The sequence below is a fragment of the Saccopteryx bilineata genome, chromosome 2 (assembly GCF_036850765.1).
Source record: "Saccopteryx bilineata isolate mSacBil1 chromosome 2, mSacBil1_pri_phased_curated, whole genome shotgun sequence".
Taxonomy (NCBI): domain Eukaryota; kingdom Metazoa; phylum Chordata; class Mammalia; order Chiroptera; family Emballonuridae; genus Saccopteryx; species Saccopteryx bilineata.
Window position 1 is genome coordinate 143,197,786 of NC_089491.1, and position 21,549 is coordinate 143,219,334.

The 21,549-nt window shown below is 36.8% G+C and overlaps 1 protein-coding gene across 16 annotated transcripts in view; it reads right to left on the minus strand.

Annotated features, from left to right (window-relative positions):
• Nucleotides 1–663: 663 nt before the first annotated feature.
• Nucleotides 664–21,549, minus strand: part of KIF21A (kinesin family member 21A) — a 156,465-nt gene continuing 135,579 nt past the window's right edge. For 6 of the 16 annotated variants that reach the window (XM_066258099.1, XM_066258107.1, XM_066258095.1 and 3 more), the window contains 9 exons: nucleotides 21,121–21,159; nucleotides 20,275–20,289; nucleotides 16,355–16,491; nucleotides 14,539–14,719; nucleotides 12,874–13,038; nucleotides 9,584–9,701; nucleotides 6,690–6,860; nucleotides 5,180–5,379; nucleotides 664–1,931 (listed from right to left, as the gene is read on the minus strand). In XM_066258099.1, coding sequence (XP_066114196.1) covers nucleotides 1,838–1,931; nucleotides 5,180–5,379; nucleotides 6,690–6,860; nucleotides 9,584–9,701; nucleotides 12,874–13,038; nucleotides 14,539–14,719; nucleotides 16,355–16,491; nucleotides 20,275–20,289; nucleotides 21,121–21,159 — 1,120 coding nt within the window. In that variant the 3' untranslated portion in view covers nucleotides 664–1,837. The remainder of the gene's footprint in view (nucleotides 1,932–5,179; nucleotides 5,380–6,689; nucleotides 6,861–9,583; nucleotides 9,702–12,873; nucleotides 13,039–14,538; nucleotides 14,720–16,354; nucleotides 16,492–20,274; nucleotides 20,290–21,120; nucleotides 21,160–21,549) is intronic. The other 10 variants (XM_066258103.1, XM_066258110.1, XM_066258109.1 and 7 more) reach the window with 3 other exon arrangements.

Sequence of the window (21,549 nt, forward strand, 5' to 3'; positions counted from 1 at the left end):
GCCCTAAAATGTATGGGAATAATATTTATTCAATTTACCATCTATGTTCAAATGTATAAACCAGGGGTCCCCAAACTTCTTACACAGGGGGCCAGTTCACTGTCCCTCAGACCGTTGGAGGGCTGGACTATAAGAAAAAACTATGAACAAATCCCTATGCACACTGCACATATCTTATTTTAAAGTAAAAAAAAAAAAAAAAACGGGAACAAATACAATATTTAAAATAAAGAACAAGTAAATTTATATCAACAAACTAACCAGTATTTCAATGGGAACTATGGGCCTGCTTTTGGCTAATGAGATGGTCAATGTGCTCCTCTCACTGACCACCAATGAAAGAGGTGCCTTTTCCGGAAGTGCGGCGGGGGCCAGATAAATGGCCTCAGGGGGCCGCATGTGGCCTGCGGGCCGTAGTTTGGGGACCCCTGGTATAAATTATATAGCTTGATTTAATTCCGTTAAATAGTGAGCTTCCTTGGTTCATCAAGGTTAGGTTATGGCTTAAACGTCTCAAGAATATTTCATGTCTAGTGAACAAAGGAATGCATATGAAGTGCTGGGTAACAAAAAAAAATGCCTTTCCTTATATCACACACAGGAAATATAAAGTTTTACAAATATTGACCATTTTCATATAATTAAAGAACAGTAGAATAAAAATAATTCATAGCAATATGTTTATTTAAGCCCTCGCTAAGCTTTCATTTACAAGCAAATATTTTCAAAGAAAAAAATCACAAGACAATATTTTCAAACATTGTACCATCTACATAAAAATTAAACTTGAAGAATTTACAAATTAATATTCTGAGCAGACATAAATTATACATCCTTTTCCAAAATCCAATCTACAGCATTTAAAAATTCATACAGTTACAATGTAAGACATTCTCTCTTTACAATCTACCTATTTACATAGCTTTCCCCGCCACAGATACAGTTCGCATCATAACTACCAAGGTTTGCAAACATAGTGTATTTAAAATATATTTAGCAGCATATAAAAAAAATTAGGTAAAAGGGGGAGGAAATACTAATATTAAATAAAAATGAAATTAAAAGGTGATCGTAGAAACAACTCCATAGGAAAATAGACCAAAATATATTTCTGTTAGGACATCAAAAATGTTTCCCATCACAGAATGTATGCACAGCACGAATAAAACAATTTAACGGCATTTTAGTCCTGAGCACAGGATATAGCACAGCTGCAAAACTTTGGTCAATACGAGTAAACGTCAACATTTAACACACACTGTTTAATATTCTTTATTAGTAGATTAAAGTCAATTCCACCTTATGAAAACTCATCAACACTATTCTCCTGTTATTTTTTCCCCCTATACATTAAAAGAGCTTTGAATTTTGGGAACCCTCCACAGACTGATAAAAATATCAAACAGACCACAATTTGACTAACATTTCCAATATGTTTAAATATGTAAATCATCTGAACAGACTATATGGATCAGTTAACAGTGGGTTGCATAATAGTCCAGGTTCATTTTCTGTCGCAAAAACAGATATTTTGTAATTTAAATAATTTGAAAGTGTTTTTTATAGCTAGTCACAAAGAATCCAGCCACAGTGAAAGTGCGAATCAAGCAATATATCAATTACAGGATATCTATGTATTTGGAGATGGTAATATTAAGCACACAGGATAGTCTACAATTTGACTAGAATACATTTATATTCAAAAGTTTAATTCAGAAATATTTTCCAGTTAATCCCATTCATAAGTTTCTGCCTAATAAATATAGGGTAACATTTTCCATGAAGAACATACGGAGTATTGTCACAGCATTCAGTTTATGACTATCTTCATTCATGTTTAATTACTGGCCATATCTTCCCCCAGATCTCCTGTGTCAGAAATCTGACCATCTTGCAAATTGCGAGCCTTCCAAATTCTCACGGTTCGATCACTATAAAACAATAAATTAAAAATGAACATGATAAAACAGGCAGAAAGATAAAGAACTAGCTCTTATAATTACTTATCATGAAAACATTTTCTGAATAGGTCTTTAACAGATGTAAATAAAAATATACCTTGTCCATAAGTGTGTCAAATATGTGCCCGTATTAATGATATTAAAAATAACTCATATTCTCAGAGTATGCATCAGGCATTGTTACTAAGCACCCTCTACAAACATTAATGCATTTCATTCTCTTTACCTTAAGAGGTAGATGATGCTATTATTCCCTCATTATTGATGAGCAAATGGAGGTCCAGAGAGGTTAAGCAATTTGCCCAAGATCATAAAGACAGAGCCAAGATTGAATCTAGACAATCTGGTTTCAGGGCCCCATCTCCTAACCACTAGACTGCACTTATTACTACAGAAAACAAGATGTGACATGACATATGATCAGAGTAAGGTCACAGCGAGGCCTCTGGAAAGGGAGGGGCTGCAGCAAAGATTCCAGGCATTTGCTGACTTTGGCAAGAGTCAGGAAGAATTATGTTTGGATGAAATCAGCATTAGTCCACAGAAAAAGCAGGAGGCTACTGAGAACTGGATTAACACTCTGCCTATTGTAGAACAGAATATTCAAAGGGTTTCTAAGAAAACATGTTTGTTTACCCACCATGTGGTAGAGAGGACCAACTATTACATAATCACATTTCTTACCATGTCTCTCAGGGCTTAACAAGAATGTTGCTTTTCTCCAATTTCCTAATAAACTCAAAGCCAAAAGAAAAATTTCCATAAAATTTTATACTACAAGACACTATTAGAGATTATATAGTCCATTTCAAGGACAAAAAAGTGTGGCTTGTCTACTATGTAACATAGTAGAGGGGAGAGTTGATCCTAGAGTCTAGGCTTTCTATTTGTTTGTTTTTACAGAGACAGAGAGAGAGTCAGAGACAGAGGGATAGATAGGGACAGACAGGAACGGAGAGATGAGAAGCATCAATCATCAGTTTTTCGTTGCGACACCTTAGTTGTTCATTGATTGCTTTCTCATGTGTCTTGACCGTGGGCCTTCAGCAGCCCAAGTATTTTTTTTCTAAATGGTATCCAAGTAGAAACTTTATGTCAAATAAACCTTTTATTTACATTTTTTAAAAATTCTGTAAATAATGACATCTCTCTTAAGATTAAGCAAGCCATTGGATCCTTAAAATAGGAGGATAAATTTTAAAAAAATCTGTGGAATAATAAAGAAATTTTTTGTTTGTATGCTGGTTCTGTTATCTGTTCAAAAATAAATATCCATGAAACTTCCCAAATTCTTACTGATTTTTAAAAATTTAAGTATTTTCAATTTTTATTTAATTCTATAAAAATGATACCATCAGAACTCAAAGGGTTTTTTTTTTTGTTGTTTTTTTACAGAGACAGAGAGAGAGTCAGAGGGATAGATAGGGACAGACAGGAATGAAGAGAGATGAGAAGCATCATTAGTTTTTTGTTGTGACACCTTAGTTGTTCCTTGATTGCTTTCTCGTATGTGCCTTGACCGTGGGGCTACAGCAGACTGAGTAACCCCTTGCTCAAGCCAGTGACCTTGGGTCCAAGGTGGTGAGCTTTGCTCAAACCAGATGAGCCCACGCTCAAGTTGGTGACCTCGGAGTCTCGAACCTGGATCCTCCACATCCCAGTTTGACGCTCTATCCACTGCGCCACCGCCTGGTCAGGCGGCTTTCTTGTTTTTAATCAATAATCTTCTCACTCCAAACACCTCTCATCACAAGGTGGAAAAAACAATATTTTCTTTTCCTTTCAAAATTATTGTGGTAGTCATTTCACAATCTAATTCAAATCATTATGCTGTATTCCTTAAGCTTATAAAGTGCTATATGTCAATTATATCTCAATAAAACTGGGAGGAAAATAATAATCTTCTCATCAACCTACACAGCACATGTACACTGTTAACAGCACGAATATATGTTCATTCATCCACTCATTCATCCAATTCCATTATTCATTCCGCCACTGACTCAACAAATGCTTATTGAGAACTTGCTGTGTTTCAGGCACTATTCTAGGTGCTGAGGACAAATTAAAAGCTAACAAACAAATATGCATACACATATAACTTATGTCTTTGTAGATCATACATTATAGCAAGAGAAGACAGAAATTACAGAGTTCTTTAGAAAGTAATAAATGTTATAGAAAAAGAAAAGACAGAGCATGGGAACAGGGACTGTGGCTGCTAGGTGACAGGAGAGATTACAATTTTAAATAAAATGACACCGTTACTCTTATTGAGAAAGAAAGACATTGGAAGGAGGTTTGGATTTGTTGTGTTCACATTTTTATTCCCAAGAGCCTGGCACACAGGAGACTCATTGTGAAGGGATAAAGGAACAAATGAATCAGTCAACCCAGCCATCCATAAGAAGGAAGAAGCAAATATTATTACTATGGAGGTAGAGGAGCACAAGCAGATTTTTTAATTTAATTTTTTTGTATTTTTCCAAAGTTAGAAGTGGGGAGGCAGTCAGACAGACTCCGCATGCGCCCGACCGGGATCCACCCAGCATGCCCACCAGGGGGCGCTGCTCATTGCGGCCATTCTAGTGCCTGAGGCAGAGGCCATAGAGCCGTCCTCAGCGCCAAGGCCAACTTTGCTCCAATAGAGCTTTGGCTGCAGGAGGGGAAGAGAGAGGGGAAGAGAGAGAGACAGAGAGAAAGTAGAGGGGGAAGGGTAGAGAAGCAAATGGGTGGTTCTCCTGTGTGCCCTGGCCAGGAATTGAACCCGGGACTTTCACAGGCTGGGCCAACACTCAACTGCTGAGCCAACCAGCCAGGGACAAATAGATTTTTTAAATGACTTGTTCTAAATGTGCAGAATGGCAAGTTTTGCCTTTCTGGGGAAGAAAATCTTGAGTAATTAGTAATCTATGAGTGACTTTATAAAAATTAAAATCAGCAAGGGAAGATTTTAGTATAAGGATACTTAGTATAAATTTCTTAATATATGTAAGCAGAGTGTACACTCTTACACAGGCTGGGGAGCCTAAACCAGCACAACCATACACATCAGAAAATAGAAATTAGACATCTTAAGGCAGGCATGAGAATGTAACAAAAAAAAAGGGATTTCAAGTTTTTTATATTCTGTATTTCCAGGTATTTACAACTTACAATATTTATTAAATCTGAATACAAGTAGCCAATATAGAGAAAATCACACAGGAACAACTTACTCAGCTGCAGTAAAAATGTGGGTGGAATTAACACATATGGCATTGATCGGACTATCATGACCCTTCACCTCTCCGACTGGGACAAAAGTATCCACATTCCAGAGTTTCACAATGCCCCCTCTGCAGCCACTGAGCAAGGCCGGGTGGCCGGGCACCACCCCCAGGGCACAGACCCAGTCCTTGTGTGCATTGGGAACTTGCTGAGAAGAAAAAGAGAAATCAGAAGCTTAAGTAAGGGCAGCCTTCCAAACATACATTTTATACCCAAAAGAAGTTATAAACATTTTAATTGACAAAACTTAATTTGTGGAATGCTGAATGGCCTGGAAACTGTAAAAATCATTTTCTATGCAATCACTCTTAGGGACTTAAATAAATCTGTAATTTGTTCCCCAATTTGCCTCACTCACTAACATTAGTGTTATTAGTATTCAAGGCCATAGTATTAAAACCGATAGAATCTAAAAGACCTGGAAAGTATACAGGATTTTTCCAACATTGCATCCTCTTCATAGGCAGTAAATATCTCACCCTTCTCAAAATGTATTTAATACAGCAAGTTTAAAAACTCCAACCTGGTATGCAGACCCTAAGGACTGCCTCATAAAATCATTGCCTTCGTGTTTTGGCAGAGAACATGGAAGCCTACATCTTTTTGTAGAAGACTGGAGCTAACCTATATATTTATAATATTTATAATAAGCAAACAATAATTATAAGTTCAGACTGTGTAACTATATGCATAAATATAGTTATATGTATGCACAAAATAAACGTCACACCATGAATGTGTGTCTGTAAAAGCTTTTGAATGCTACATATGTATTTGTTGCCAAGGTTTTTCTTCTATTAATATTCATACTACTTGTTTATTTGTTTTTGTCTAGTCACAAGCAGGAAAAGTGGGAGCAACTGCAATATATACATACCGCCTGTACATGTATAGGGAAAAGCTTGAAACAGAATAATTTCATCTGTTAACTAATTTCTTCCCCCGAGGAATCAGGAAAAGATACCAATATCTGATTGACACAACACTTCAACCCAACTATTATTCTAAAGGAAATGAGAGAACCATCATTTTTGATGCATGAGTATGCTCTTGTAATGTGAGGAAACATTTACACTACTTAGACGTTAGCTAACCTCTGTACTCTATGGAATATGGGTACATATAACAAAACAAAACAAAATAAGAAACTGGAACTGCTCTACCACCAGACTGATTTTATTTAGTGATTTAGTGAACACATGCCTAGGACAATCCCAGATCTTTCAACTCTTCTCAGTGTCTATTCTCCTCTTATCTGTGAGGTATTATTTAATGTTAAATGCTGCCCTTCTCATAATTAGTAACATGGGTGGGTTAGAACGAAACACTCTTTCAAAGGAAGTTCTCGATATTATTCCTATATAATGAAGATCTACATGGAGGCTCTTCAAATCCTTTCATAAACTTAGGAATGGCTTTGAAGTACCCACTCCATCACAGGAAAAGTTTCTACATTACCTGTAGAAGGTCTTTTTGTGCTAAGTCCCATTTCTTGATTCCGTTATCTCTGGACCCACTAAATAGGTTATCCCCTTGTATGGTTAGCGCCTCGATGCCATCATAATGTGGGGGTTCAAAATTGTGGGTGGGACTCACAGTTCCAAGAGCCCCTTCAGTTACATCAAACATCTTTTTTAAAAGAGCAGAAAGAAAGCAGTCATCCTACTTTACGTACAAATAAGTACCGACAGGTGTTCATTCACATAAACACATACACATGTATATTTACCAGACATGATTTGTTTTGTTATAATTACCTTACTTTCTAAGTTAACAGAATCAATCTGGTGTAAACCCCTCGCGATAATCCTGAGTACTATTTTCACACTACTTCTCCTTACACGTCACCTGCTTACATGTCTATAGGCCTTTAAGAAAGGCAACAAATTTTTTCATGTACAAGTATACAAATGTACAAATGATATGCTCAATAATAATAATAAAAAAATACTACATTTCAATCCAGTCAAATTTAAATAGATTATATGATTGTTCTTTAAACGCTATTAGAAAGCAATGCAGTCCTGGTAGTCATCTCAAATTCCCCTAATGCTTTATTTTGAAACCTTCCCCTTATTTCAAAACCTTCCACCCCCTCAGCTGCCCTGAGATGTTGACCTTGTGATTTCTGAAAAGGCTAACATGATCAAAAACATATTTTTGGACCCTTTCCACCATTCCAAAGTTTCTTTTTATCTTCAAACATTCTTTTACCCTTCCCCCTTTTTTTTTTATGCTAAAGTGTACTTACTTCCTCCTAAGGGTCACATCTTTGATCTGAATCTAACTCCTCCTACCACCTTCACCAACTGCCATTTCACTGGCCTTCCACTTTCTCCTCTACGCCCGCTTCCTAAGCATCTCTTTATTATATGCGGCTTAAGTGTCTGTTTGTCACCGATAGCTTATTGTTTGCTTGCGTAACTGTACTAGCCAATGGGGTGAAGTTGCCACGGCATTCAAATAGTCCCGCCTTCTGGCATGCCACCTCACAAATTGAGGTTAAAGATTGGAGCAATTATTATGCTGTTAAGAAATCTTAACACCAGAAGGGGTCTTTGCAATGGTACAAGACTAGAGGTTCTCCAATTGAAAAATAATGTCATAATAGCTAAGTCTTTGACTGGCTCCTCTAAAGGTGAAATACATGTCATTCCAAGAATTGATTTGGCTCTATCTCAAACAGGGTTGCCGTTTCAATTGAGACATAGACAATTTCCTGTAAAACTTGCCTTTGCTATGACCATCAATAAGTCTCAGGGTCAAACGCTTAAGCGTGTTGGCATTTTTTTACCTGAGCCTGCATTTGGACATGGTCAACTTTATGTTGCCTGTTCAAGAGTTCGTGAAAGAACAGACATAAAATTAAAAATAATTGATGATCCTCTGCAAGGCGAGCTTAAAAATGATGGAAAGATCTACATAAGAAATGTTGTATACAAAGAGATCTTTGACATGTGAATTTACATTTTATTATTTAAATCACCTTTATTTATTGAGCTAGCTAGCGGTGGCTCTTAAGAAATGTACCACCAGGCCCTGGCCGGTTGGCTCAGCGGTAGAGCGTCGGCCTAGCGTGCGGAGGACCCGGGTTCGATTCCCGGCCAGGGCACACAGGAGAAGCGCCCATTTGCTTCTCCACCCCTCCGCCGCGCTTTCCTCTCTGTCTCTCTCTTCCCCTCCCGCAGCCAAGGCTCCATTGGAGCAAAGATGGCCCGGGCGCTGGGGATGGCTCTGTGGCCTCTACCTCAGGCGCTAGAGTGGCTCTGGTTGCAACATGGCGACGCCCAGGATGGGCAGAGCATCGCCCCCTGCTGGGCAGAGCGTCGCCCCTGGTGGGCGTGCCGGGTGGATCCCGGTCGGGCGCATGCGGGAGGGAGTCTGTCTGACTGTCTCTCCCCGTTTCCAGCTTCAGAAAAATGAAAAAAAAAAAAAAAAAAAAAAAAGAAATGTACCACCAGTGGTTTCCTTCATTGCACTCTACTTTAAGCAATTAAGCAAGTAGAAGGGGGAAACCCCATAGGGCACTAAGCAAAGGGGCATCCTCACCACCTGCCCTGGGTAATTCAGTTTGAATTAGCAGACACCTTTGCACAGATCATTTTAATTACAATTTATAATATCTAGAACAGCGGTCATTTTGTATGACCGCCAGGCTTTCTAGTGTAAGCATGTTCAAGTCTACTGAATACAAAACTTCTCCTGTCATTCATTCTATGTTCAAGTCGCTAACTCATTTTTCTTCACTTAAAGCTTTGGGAAAGAGTATTTAACACACTCTCTCTCTTGCTGTATCCTCTTTTTATTCCTATTGGTGCTTACAGGTACTTCCCAAGGCTGAGTGCTGTCAATTTCTCTCTCCTGTGGCCATGACATCTACTCTAACTCCTTCAACATCTGCTTCTATTTGAATGGCTCTCAAAACCTGTGTCTCTAGTTATAACTTCTCATGAGCTCTAGACTTGCCTTTCTAAATAACCTGCTATCCTACAGGAGGATGTCCTCTGTTAGTATCTCAAATTTAGCATTTCTAGAATCAAACTATACACTTTCCTCACCTTATCTGCTAATTTTATAAAATCTGAAGGTCATAATATGCTTATTCTTAAAGGTGGTGACAGTCAGAGTCAGGTATTAGTGAGTCTAAGTTAAAATGGTTAAAATCCCTCCCAAATATCTTCTATTAAAAATGAGAATATATGGTTAAATGAGATGATAAAATCAAGAACTATGAGCGAGGAAAAGATCAGAAAGAAAAAGCAAAGGCTAGAAACAGGAAAAAACTGATTGAGAGAAAGGGTGAATGAGTTTGAATACTTCAAACTACACTTAAACAACTCTATTTTACACACTTTGATGTAATGATCCTTGGAGCCAGTGATGATGAGATCTTGTCCACTGGAAATCTGATCTACAGTAAGGCACATGACAGGGCCCAGGTGTCCCGTTAACTTCCCTGTAGACTGAAACCTTTAAAAAGAAAGAAAAATAATTTTCTTTGAAAATATTTCTTAGCAACTGAGGCCAATTCATAATACAAATAATCTACATTCTTTGACATAATAGTTCACTAATTTTTTTAATTTTAGCTCCACCTCTATGTAACTCGTTTGAATTAGAGTTTTAGAAATGGCCGTCCTAATCTATGACGAAGTGGGAAGAGCCCTAAAGATGTTATTTCAAAGCTGAATAATGTCATTTAGGTAGTAAACAGAAAGGCAGCAACACACCAATAGTTGCTAATGACTAAAAAATAATTTGATTTAATTTATTTACTCATTTTACAGAGAAAGGGAGAGAGAGAGACAGGAATATCAATCTGTTCCTGTATGTGCCCTGACCTGGGATTGAACCAGCGGCTAAAGACTAATTTTAACTCTAACCTAAATCCAGATAAACCTTAATCTGTTAAATGTCCAAACATGTGATAGACATGACTGATATTATTAGGTCAATTTTGAAATTTGATTAAAACAACTATATCACTAATATAATTTGCCTAATAAATAACAATACAAAGAAAATAACACAGATATAAATTGCCTAACTAATAATATTGAGAAAATAAGATTACTTTATTAAACACACACACATATACTCTTACATATACATAGATACATATAAGCACTCATGTATACATGTATATATACACCTATGCACACATATATGTGTGTATATGTATATCAGAAAATAGGTGGTATATTTCATTAGTTATTATAAAGATATGAAAATGGCCAGAACATATATCTGCTGAAAAAATACTGTTTGATGTCAGTCAATAGGGAACAACAATAAACTTTTGTTTCACTGTCCTACCTCAAATCAAACTGCCAGAACATAGAGCTATATTTGGCTTTCAAGATTAGTTTCCTGGGCCCTGGCCGGTTGGCTCAGCGGTAGAGCGTCGGCCTGGCGTGCGGGGGACCCGGGTTCGATTCCCGGCCAGGGCACATAGGAGAAGCGCCCATTTGCTTCTCCGCCCCACCCCTCCTTCCTCTCTGTCTCTCTCTTCCCCTCCCGCAGCCAAGGCTCCACTGGAGCAAAGATGGCCAGGGCGCTGGGGATGGCTCCTTGGCCTCTGCCCCAGGCGCTAGAGTGGCTCTGGTGGCGGCAGAGCGACGCCCCGGAGGGGCAGAGCATCGCCCCCTGGTGGGCAGAGCATCGCTCCTGGTGGGCGTGCCGGGTGGATCCCGGTCGGGCGCATGCGGGAGTCTGTCTGACTGTCTCTCCCCGTTTCCAGCTTCAGAAAAATAAAAAAAAAAAAAAAAAAAAAAAAAGATTAGTTTCCTGAAAATTATTCTCTTAGTTACTTTGTTAAGATGACTCTATATTTAATCATTTTACTGAAATCAACCAGGTCTCACAGGATCTAACTTTTCAGCAAAATAAAAAGTATAAAGATTTTCAAAAGCTGTTATCTTTTCTGCCTTATGTCATGATTTTGACTATCTGCCTCTACGGTGTTCCTAATAGGAGTCAAACTTAATACCTTTAAGAATAAACCAACTCTTCACTTTTCTAATTTTCTTAAACAAGCACCATCTAAAAGTTTCTACATTTTTATATTTAAAACTGTACTCAGGATGATAGTTCCTCTCTTTTTCTCTCACCTATCTATAAATTATGCTTACTATTTATATAATTTATGTGAAATCTAATTTTTATAACCCTGGAAACTAATGTTAAAATCATAGGCTTTTCTCTTCAGTCCAACACCCTTAAAACTCTCTTCCATTCTCATTAGCAAACTCACAATTTTCCTTCTTTTCAGTTGCATTGCTAGGAAACAAAAAGTATTTCCTCAGTCATCATTTGGAATGTTATAACTAGTTATTCTCAAAGTTTCTCATATGAATATCTCTTTGATTTACCACTGACAATGCCCTTCTAGATGGAACGTACTCTATACTCAAATTGCAAACTTTGCTCAGGACCCTGGAATTGCCTGTTGAATGGCCTTTTTCCTCCATTATAACATGATCTCTAAGAAGGCAGAGACCACATTTGTCTGGTAATAGTCTTTATTTCCATGACCTAACACAGTGCGTAGCAGTGCCTGCTATGATTGATGTTGAATAACTACTTGTGAACTAATAAATGAATATTCTCTTGCTGCCAAAATTTTAAGAACTAGAAAAGACTATTTTAAAATAGTCAACTAAAGGATAAAAATTTATATTTCATGGTAAACGAAAATCAAATCAAATGTTGTAATGCCTTACATTTCAATTTATCAATCCTTTTTTCTTTTTAACCACTTTATCCTCTTAATGCTTCATTATATAGGTATTTTTTATTTTATATTCACAAAAATCTTTTAAGGGTTTATGCCCACACTTGTTCAAGTAAGTTAGTAAACTAAAAAATTAGAGATATAAGATGTTGAAATAATGTTCAAAAAAGTAATTCTTTCAAATGAACTGGTAAAACTAGGATAGGAATCCTGGTCTCTTCCTGTTAATACAATTTGTAGAAAAATATTAAGGAAGGCTAAAGTTGTGATTCTATTTTCCTTCATATACTTTTTTTTTTCTTTTTTTCATTTTTCTGAAGCTGGAAACAGGGAGAGACAGTCAGACAGACTCCCGCATGCGCCCGACCGGGATCCACCCGGCACGCCCACCAGGGGGCGATGCTCTGCCCACCAGGGGGCGATGCTCTGCCCATCCTGGGCGTCGCCATGTTGCGACCAGAGCCACTCTAGCGCCTGAGGCAGAGGCCATAGAGCCATCCCCAGCGCCCGGGCCATCTTTGCTCCAAGGGAGCCTTGGTTGCAGGAGGGGAAGAGAGAGACAGAGAGGAAGGCGCAGTGGAGGGGTGGAGAAGCAAATGGGCGCTTCTCCTATGTGCCCTGGCTGGGAATCGAACCCGGGTCCTCCGCACGCTAGGCCAACGCTCTACCTCCTTCATATACTTTTTGTTCCCCAGCAATGCAACTGAAAAGAAAGGAAAATTGTGAGTTCGCTAATGAGAACAGAAGAGAGTTTTAAGGGTGTAGCGTTGGATAGAAAAGCCTATGATTTTAACAATAATTTCTGGGGTTATAAAGATTAGATTTCACATGCACTAGTAAGGTCTGAATGTTGTATATATGTACATAAGTTTTCCATGTGAGAGAAGTACATTTTCTTTGAAATTCTACCTTTTCAGGTCCCACATTCTGACAGCATTTCCGGAAGCCGCATAGAGGAAAGAGCCGGTTGGGTTCAGTGCAATCTGATTGATCTGGTTCTCTCCAGAGGGAATAGCTACTGTCCTACTGGTGCTTGCAGCACAAGCGTCTCCAAGACTGACTTGACCTGAAGATCTTAACAGAGAGAGAATAAAACGATAAAGTCACATTACTGCTCAAGAGTTCAGCTTAAAATTCCTTAAATTCCCAGGGAACTGACTATAAGCATCAGGAAGACCTGTGTCCTTGTTGGTCGCTGGATACACAGAACCTAGCACAGTGCCTCACACACACACAGTTGGCACTGTAAATGTTTTTAATGAATAAAACAAGATGACATGGCTTAAAACTCTACCTTGCAATTCTATATAGTATGAATGCTAGGAATTACAAGCCCTGAATCAAGAATGACCAAAATATTATTCAGGAAAGATTAGGAGACTAAGATTACAAACAAAACAAAACAAAAAAACACCTCAACAAATAACAGTGTCAAAAGGTAATTCACTCTCCTGCAGCTTCCAGAAGCCCCCTGAGGGCCAGGTCTATAAAATTTACCCTTTTGAATTAAAGCCTCTAAGGAGTTTTTAAATTATTTTCAGTTTTTGTTTACTTGGCCCATTCATACATGTAGTATTTACTATGTGCAATTTGTGTAAAGACTCAAATAACTTATTTATATTTCTTCAGACAAATTCTAAATGGTAAGTATATTTTTAAATTTTAAAACACTTTCTCAGCTAACTTTTTAAATATCAAGTTATAATCAATCTTTTTAAATTTGGCTTTAGGTAATCAACTGGATTGGTAAATTTCTTACATCTTATTTTATAAATTCTCCTCAAGAGAGAGACTTGTATTCAGGACAATAAATAATTAGCAGTTCCCCAAATACAAACTAGCAATTAAAGTAAAGGTTAATAATCCCCACCTTACAAATTATTAATCCCTGCACTAAATCCCTATTTTTAGTAAAGGTTAACCTTTCCTGTGTTCTCCTTTCTTATTTAAACTACCAGATTTAACTTCAATTTCCATTATAAAACAGTTCATCAATCTTATGGCAAAAAGAATCTTTATTTGTTCCACATTTTAAGTCCATATATGATAACAGACAGAGAAAACAAACTCACCCTCCAGCTGTCCAGTGTACCCTGCAGTTATGAATTTATGCTAATACCAAAGCAGTGCAAGTCCCTTCCCCCAATAAACCTATCTATTATTCAATACCCACCAATTAAACATTAAAAACACTTCTTAACGGTCTACAACAGTGATTTATGCCATATTCCAAGGAGTGGTGTGCATCCAAGCAAGGAATGTAAACCATTTAATTACATCAAGTAGTAAATACTGCAAAAATGTACTACCTTAGTCTTCGGGAGCAAGGAAACATAAAATATATACTTAGTCATAGATCAGATATGATTTATCCCTTCCTGTTTAATACTAGGCTGTCTTACTTTCTCAATATTCTTTTTCCATTTATTTTATCTGTGTTCTTATTGTACACATTTTAGCATCCTTTTGGCAGTGGACAGGAATATATAAATAAAAATGAGTTTATAGTGCTTCTTTTCTTATATTTCGAAAACAAGAACTACTGGCCCTTCTACTTGTCCTTAAGTTACTTACGTCAGCGTCCGGATGCATTTTGCTGAGTCTCTGATGTCCCACACCTTAATGTAAGATGTCGACACGGTGAAGACCAGACTTGTGTAATTACAGTATTTCACAGAGACCACATTGTTGGGGTGGCCTCCCAGCGACATGATCTCCTGCCCTGTCACCAGATTCCACACTTTACAAGTACGATCTAAAACAAACAAATTTAAAAAGGTGAAATACTGTCAATGTGAAGTAAGTTACGTTCTCTTAATAATAAAAATTACTTAGACTATTTCTCTATTATGAGAAGGAAATATGATAAGAACACAGTAATTACCCTATTAATCTGCCACAGGCATCTCAACTCCATCCTAGCCCTCTACAGCCCGTTCAAGGGCAAAGTGGGTGTAAAGGATTAGATGAAAGCCACAGATGTCTGGTGTATGCATTATGTGACATTAAATATAATTATATAAAATTGTGAAACACCCATATATCAAATGAGTTTTGCTTCAAATTGCCCCCGACTTTAAAATGACCACCCCAAATCAACCTCTCTAAAACATTCTGGTTTGATCACGTCCCTGCATCCCCACAACACACATGTAAACATAAACACCTCTTTTCCCCAGGGGTCACTGCATGATGGATTTTATTTTTGACACAAACACATTAGCATAAAACTATTCTATTTTATTGACATGCTGATTAATTATCCTGAAAAGATAAATTTAATTTGAATCATTAGAAAAGTATATTTTCACAGAGCTAATTATTTTTAAATGGGAACTGTTTGCCATTATTTACAGTTCAAAAGTTCTAGCTAGATTTTTATATGTTCCTCATAGACAATGAGCAAAAAATGTTTGCTGGTTAAACTAAATCTTGTAACATCCCTAAACACTAAGTAACTTTTACTAACTCCCAAGTTCCTGTACATACATGCTTCCTTCTCACCATTCTAGCCTCACCGTCTACCACTTCTCTTACATATATTCTCCTATTCAACCCAACTGGATTTACTCCCAAAGATATTCCACTTTACCTCCATGTCTTTGCTCCTGTTGTTCTTGGCTGCCAACCCTTCCCTGTCAATAACAAAGCTATCCTATAAGGGTCATTCTAAATTCCTCTTTGTCAAAGCATTCTTTATTTCTCATACCTTGCCAGATCTCTCCCTTTTCCAAAACCCCAAAACTCCTGGTTTGTAACTCTTCAAAGCATATACAGTTGATTTCGAGTTACCCGAAATTGTACCAAAGGAGATAAGAGTGCAGGTTTGGAAACAAGTAGAGCTAGGGCTCCAGTCCTGGCTCTTCTACTTACTAGCTAAGTTTTTCTGGAAAAATTATTCGACTTCTTGAATCCTCAGATTCTACATTTGTAAAATGAGGATGCAACATGGAGCTCACCGTCGTTACAGTGAGGATGAAATGAGATATTTGTACATGTCTAGTATAGTGGCTGATATATGGTAAGTGTTCAAGAAATGGTGGTTGCTATCCATCTTGTTTTCTTTGCCACACTGTACATTGTACTGGCTTCTTGTACATTGTTACATACACTACATAACTAAGCTCAGGGCCTCGCATGCACAGATGCTCCTTTACCAAAGAGAGATGTGTTCCCTCAATATTCTATGTATATAATAGCAACAGAGATTTTACTTTCTTCCCAGCTGTGAAAGATTTTACAGTGTATACAATTCAGAGATTGAACTAGATTATCTCTTGGATTCTTAAAGAGTCTTAAAGCAGTTTCATTCTTTTTGTCAAAGCTTGTTAAAAATATCTTTTTTTTTTTTTACATCTGTTATATAACCCTATGAAACAACTACTGGCACCTTTGGATCCAGTGAAGAGGAGGTCATCCGTGGAATCCACGCAGAGCACAGCTTTCGTGTGCCCTTCAGCTATATGAACACACTGCAGTGCAGAAGCTCTGACTCCTTTTGACGTGGGAAATGGGTTGATTATGCCCCTGGGGTGAGGAGAAAAAAAGCAAGACTTACTTCAGTAGCTATATCATCAGGCTAAATGCAGCTTTTCTCTGAATTTAAGACGCGATTCTAAGTAGTACTAAAATTCAGAGTGCTCCCTCTTTGTTTTTAAGCAAAATGACAGAGACAGCATGTGAAATATACTGCTCACACAAATTAGGGGATATTTCAAAACAAATATGAGCAGTAGAATATCCCCTAATTTGTGTGAGCAGTAGAGCAATAGTAGTGATGAAGTACATCAACTAACTCAGCACCAGCTAGCATTTTACAAAGAGCAAAGCTTATGATACATTTGGATTGTCTTATTAATAACTGCATCTCTTCAAAGCTCAATGAAGCAATGTTGGGAGCTGTTTGAGGGTAGTGAATTCTGACAAAACAAAAGGTATAAATGATAGTAACTAGATGATGTGACTCTGTGTCATGTTGGATTGTGACTCTACGTTAAGGACATTCCTGAAAAAGAATAACACATATCACCTAAAATACTAAGAAAATTTTAAACAATTTTTAAAAGACAAGATTGTATGAACCAAAATTTTAAAGGGAAAATGGTTTTAAAATATCAAGAACTTAAGAGAAAACACTAAACAATCTCAAAGAGGATTTTGAGATTAGAATTTAAAAGAACAGTGAGGTTCTTTAGGGATCTTTACCATAGCTTAATGTTTTTGGAATTTCTGCTTTATACTACTGGTCTATAATGGAAATACACAGATTATCAAAACATTATTCTTATCCCAAAGGAGTTAATGCAGGATCTGAACTGAAATAATTGTGCCAGTAAGACTAAAGGTGAGGATAAATTAAGACATGATAAATATATTGGTCAAATGTACCCTCGCTCAGAGCAGGAAGAAAATGATGTTGCAATGTGTCCATCATATCAGACAGATGGCATAATATTAGGACAAAACAGACAAAAGGTGTCTGTTTCTATATTCTTGATGAAAGAAAACAATCTTCAAGGTACAAGGGGCAGAAATAACTAAGAAAAATATGAGCTAAACTAGGTAAAGCTAACAATGGAGACATTTGATGAGTTCAAGTATTTCAGTTTTTCAATCATTGTGTATCATAGGTTTTTGAAAGTATATGCCATTATGGGGACAAAAATCAATGGAGCACCTCTATTTGTACTGTCAGAAGACTGATATAGGGACAAATCATGCAGACTCAACTCCAAAAAGAGGGAAAAATGGTAGATTTCGGTAAGTACAAATGAATAAAATCATTAGAAACACAACAAAATAAAGGTTCATGAAGAAGAGAACTCGAGCTCACTGATCTCATGAAGGAAGCTGTTTGTAGGGTTACTAGGCAGCAAAGTAGGGGAATGTAATATTCATAATATATGTTGACTCCAAGAAGGCTCATACAATAAGCCTTTCAAAGGATATTCTTGTGGTCACGGGAGGTTAGTACAAAACTGTTGAGGTTGGGTAGCTTCCTCAGTGCTTGGAGTCACAACTAATGAATCAACGGTCCTCTCAGTCTGAAAGGAGTTCTGCAAAATCTAGTCAATATTTTTCTAGCCCTGAAGACAGAAATGGACTGTTCATTAAGCTGATATATTAAAAAGCTAGCTACTGTGTTGTAGTGCCTAGAAAAATAACCGAAACTCATTTATTATTAAGAACGTAGTTAGCATGAAAATAATGCTTGAATGAAATTTAAGTCAAAGATGTAACAGAATGCTCCAAGTAGGAAAGGGGCTTCCTGGTAGCCTATATGAAAAACTAAAGTCACTTAGTTATGGAATACAAGATGAATGTATTGACAATTAGTGGTTCCTCTCCCAACACTTTCAACAACTTGTTCAAGTCAAGTAAGTATTTCAGGAGAAGGGAAGTACTAGAGCTACTATATTCTGCCGAGGCCACTTCTGGAATGTAGCTGAATTCTAGATGCTACATCTTAAGAACACTGAAAAACTAAATACTTTCCAAACACAGTGGAAGCAGAATGAAGGATCTGGAGACTATGTCATATAGGGAACAGAAATGAAACTAGACCTCTTCAGATGATAAAAGAACATTCATTGGAGGAGACACAACAGCACAATTAAAGAGTTGAATATTTAAAGAACTGTCACATATACAAGAAAAGAGGTATTGGGTTAATTCTGGTATAGCTCAAGAGGGCTAAAGAAAGACTAATGAAGAGAAATTTAAAGGAGGTAAATTTAGGCTCAGGATTTTTTTAAAAGCTTTATTTTTAGGGTCCAGTGATAATGATTGCAAAGAGTAAAAGAAACTCCTTATTACTAGAAATTATACCAGAAACTGTTATTACTAGATATAAGTATACAATCTAATGGTATTATTTACATAAATGTATCAATTTGAGATTCTTGAAATTAATGCTCAGTAACTTATTTGTAATATAAGAATTGAAACAGATTACAACTTAAGAGGGGGCAAAACCTCCTCAGAAGTCTGAATCGGACATTTTTAAATCCTCCTGTGCATGTGAGGTTATTAGCTATGAACTGAAGCCATCAAACTATTATTTCAAATGTTCAAAAAACAGGCTTTACTGCATGCAGTCAAGTGCTACTGTTACATCTCAAACAGAAAATATATGTATGTATGTATGCATGTGTATCTGTGTGTGTGTGTGTGTGTATTTCAACAAGCTGACTATAAGAAAAAAAAATTCATAGTAATAGTCTAAGTGCGGTTTTTGATTTGCAGTTAGTGACACAATCATCCTAAGGAAAAAAATCAGTAGCCTCAATCATGTGGCACTATATCTCCAAAAGATTTCTTTCTTTCAAATTATCAGCTTTATTCTAAGAATTTACCAACTCTTCCCTAAGGGTATAACATCCAACACAACTCTGTTTTTCAAAAATTTACTGGCCCTGGCCGGTTGGCTCAGTGGTAGAGCGTCAGCCTGGCATGTAGAAGTCCCAGGTTCAATTTCTATCAGGACACACAGGAGAAGCAACCATTTGCTTCTCCACCTCCCCTTAACCCTCTCCTTTCTTTCTCTCTTTCTTATTTCTCCTCCCACGGCCATGGCTCAAATGGTTGAGAAAATGGCCCTGGGCACTGAGGATGGATGGCTCTATGGCTTCACCTCAGGTGCTAAAATATAAAATAGCTCAGCTGCTGGGCAACAGAGCAGGCCCCAGATGGGCAGAGCATTGACCAGTGGATCCCAGACAGGACACATGCGGGAGTCTGTCTCTCTGCCTCCCCTCCTCTCACTTAATAATAAATAAATAAATAGAATTTACTAAATGTTCCCCTATCATATAACATCCAGTATAATTCTTTTATGTCACAGGTTGTAATTTTATAAAAGTATTCAGTAAATATTTACCACCAATGACATGTTTGGCATAGCTCCTGGAAAGACACTTTTATATTTTAATGGTATTGATTACATGTCTAAAGAAAATTAACCTCAACATTAATTATGGCATTTTAGTAATCAGATACTGAAAATGCTCTCAAATATTCATAATATTAGGGTTAATATATTATAGATAATATTATAATCCTAAGATATTATATATAGTACCATATATCAAAGATAATAGAAAAAATACAGAAATTGGAAACACACATCCCTGGTATTTTTTCAATTGGAGTTAATCTAGTCACATTCTGAAGTATAAAAATCGACTTTAAAAGTTTAAGTTAAGGTTAAATGTTGCAGACTTGTAAAACAAACCTGATTTAAAGGAAAGAAAAGTTCATTCTGTTTCCATGCAAACCTGTGAGACTAATCTCATCTCCCTCCCCGCCTACCTTTTGGAGGATCTACTGATGGTCACAAAATGGCCACAAACCAGGGGAAACAAGCACAAAAGGAGAGAAGATAAAGATAAATGAGAAGAAGAAATGATAGCGAGAAAGAAAAAGAAATTCAGGGTCAAAAAAAAAATCCAGAACATGAAAAAAAATGCAACATTGTTATTTTTAAAATAGCATCAAGCAGTAGAAAAAAAATTTTTTTAAAAAAAAAGCTCTTCTACATTCTATTTCTTTTTATATTTTGGTACCACAGTATTCATTGTTTTGGGGTTTTTTTTTAAATTAATTTTAATGGGGTGACATTGATAAATCAGGGTACATATGTTCAGAGAAAACAGCTCTAGGTTATTTTGCCATTTGCTTATGCTGCATTCCCATCACCCAAAGTCCAATTCATTGTTTTTCTAGCACACCTCTTTTTGTTTTAATCACAAAATCTGCTACAAACTATTTAAAGTTGCTAAACAAAGAAGAAAAAGTAACCTTATTCACCTCCCACACTCAAAGCTATTGGAAATAAAAAAAATATCACTTAGGAGCAAACTTTCTTGAAATCAGTCTTAACAGAACTTCCTTTCTTTTAAAGAAAAAAAATTAGATACCAGATAGAAAAACAAATGCCACAAGTTCTTACATTATACAAAAAAGCTTGCCACTACTTTGTCTAAAAGGCACATGACAAAAATACATTAAAATTAGTATGTTTAAAAATATGAGTACATTTACATTGTTTACAATAAGTTACACATCCAACAAAAATGAGCCTTGCCTAGAGTTTCTAGGAAGGCTTTGTAGAACATCGTGAAATGCCGGAATATAGAAAAGATGGAAAGAAAGTACCTGTGTACCTCCGACAGAGAGGAATCACTTTCATCAGACCTACAGTGGAAGAGTTAGAATTATGAGAAGAAAGAATACAGATGTTAACAGATAAGACACTGAAACTGAACTGAGAATCAACAGTATGAATAACAGAAACACAGCAATACCTCCTGTGTACTGCCCTGCTTTTTCATTTGCACTGATATTGGCATATTCAACGTATAGCTAAATCACATAAATTATTCTATTCTTATGTTTTCTACCAAGACATTGGGGGGGGGGAAATTCTACTAGTGATCCAGAAAACACATCTACCCTTAACATCTAAAAGTTAGGTCCTGAAGAGGAACAGTTTCAAATAAGTAAAATATACTGCTCACAAAAATTAGAAAATATTTAAAAATTAATATGAAGCAATAAAATATCGCCTAATGTTTGTGGGTAGTA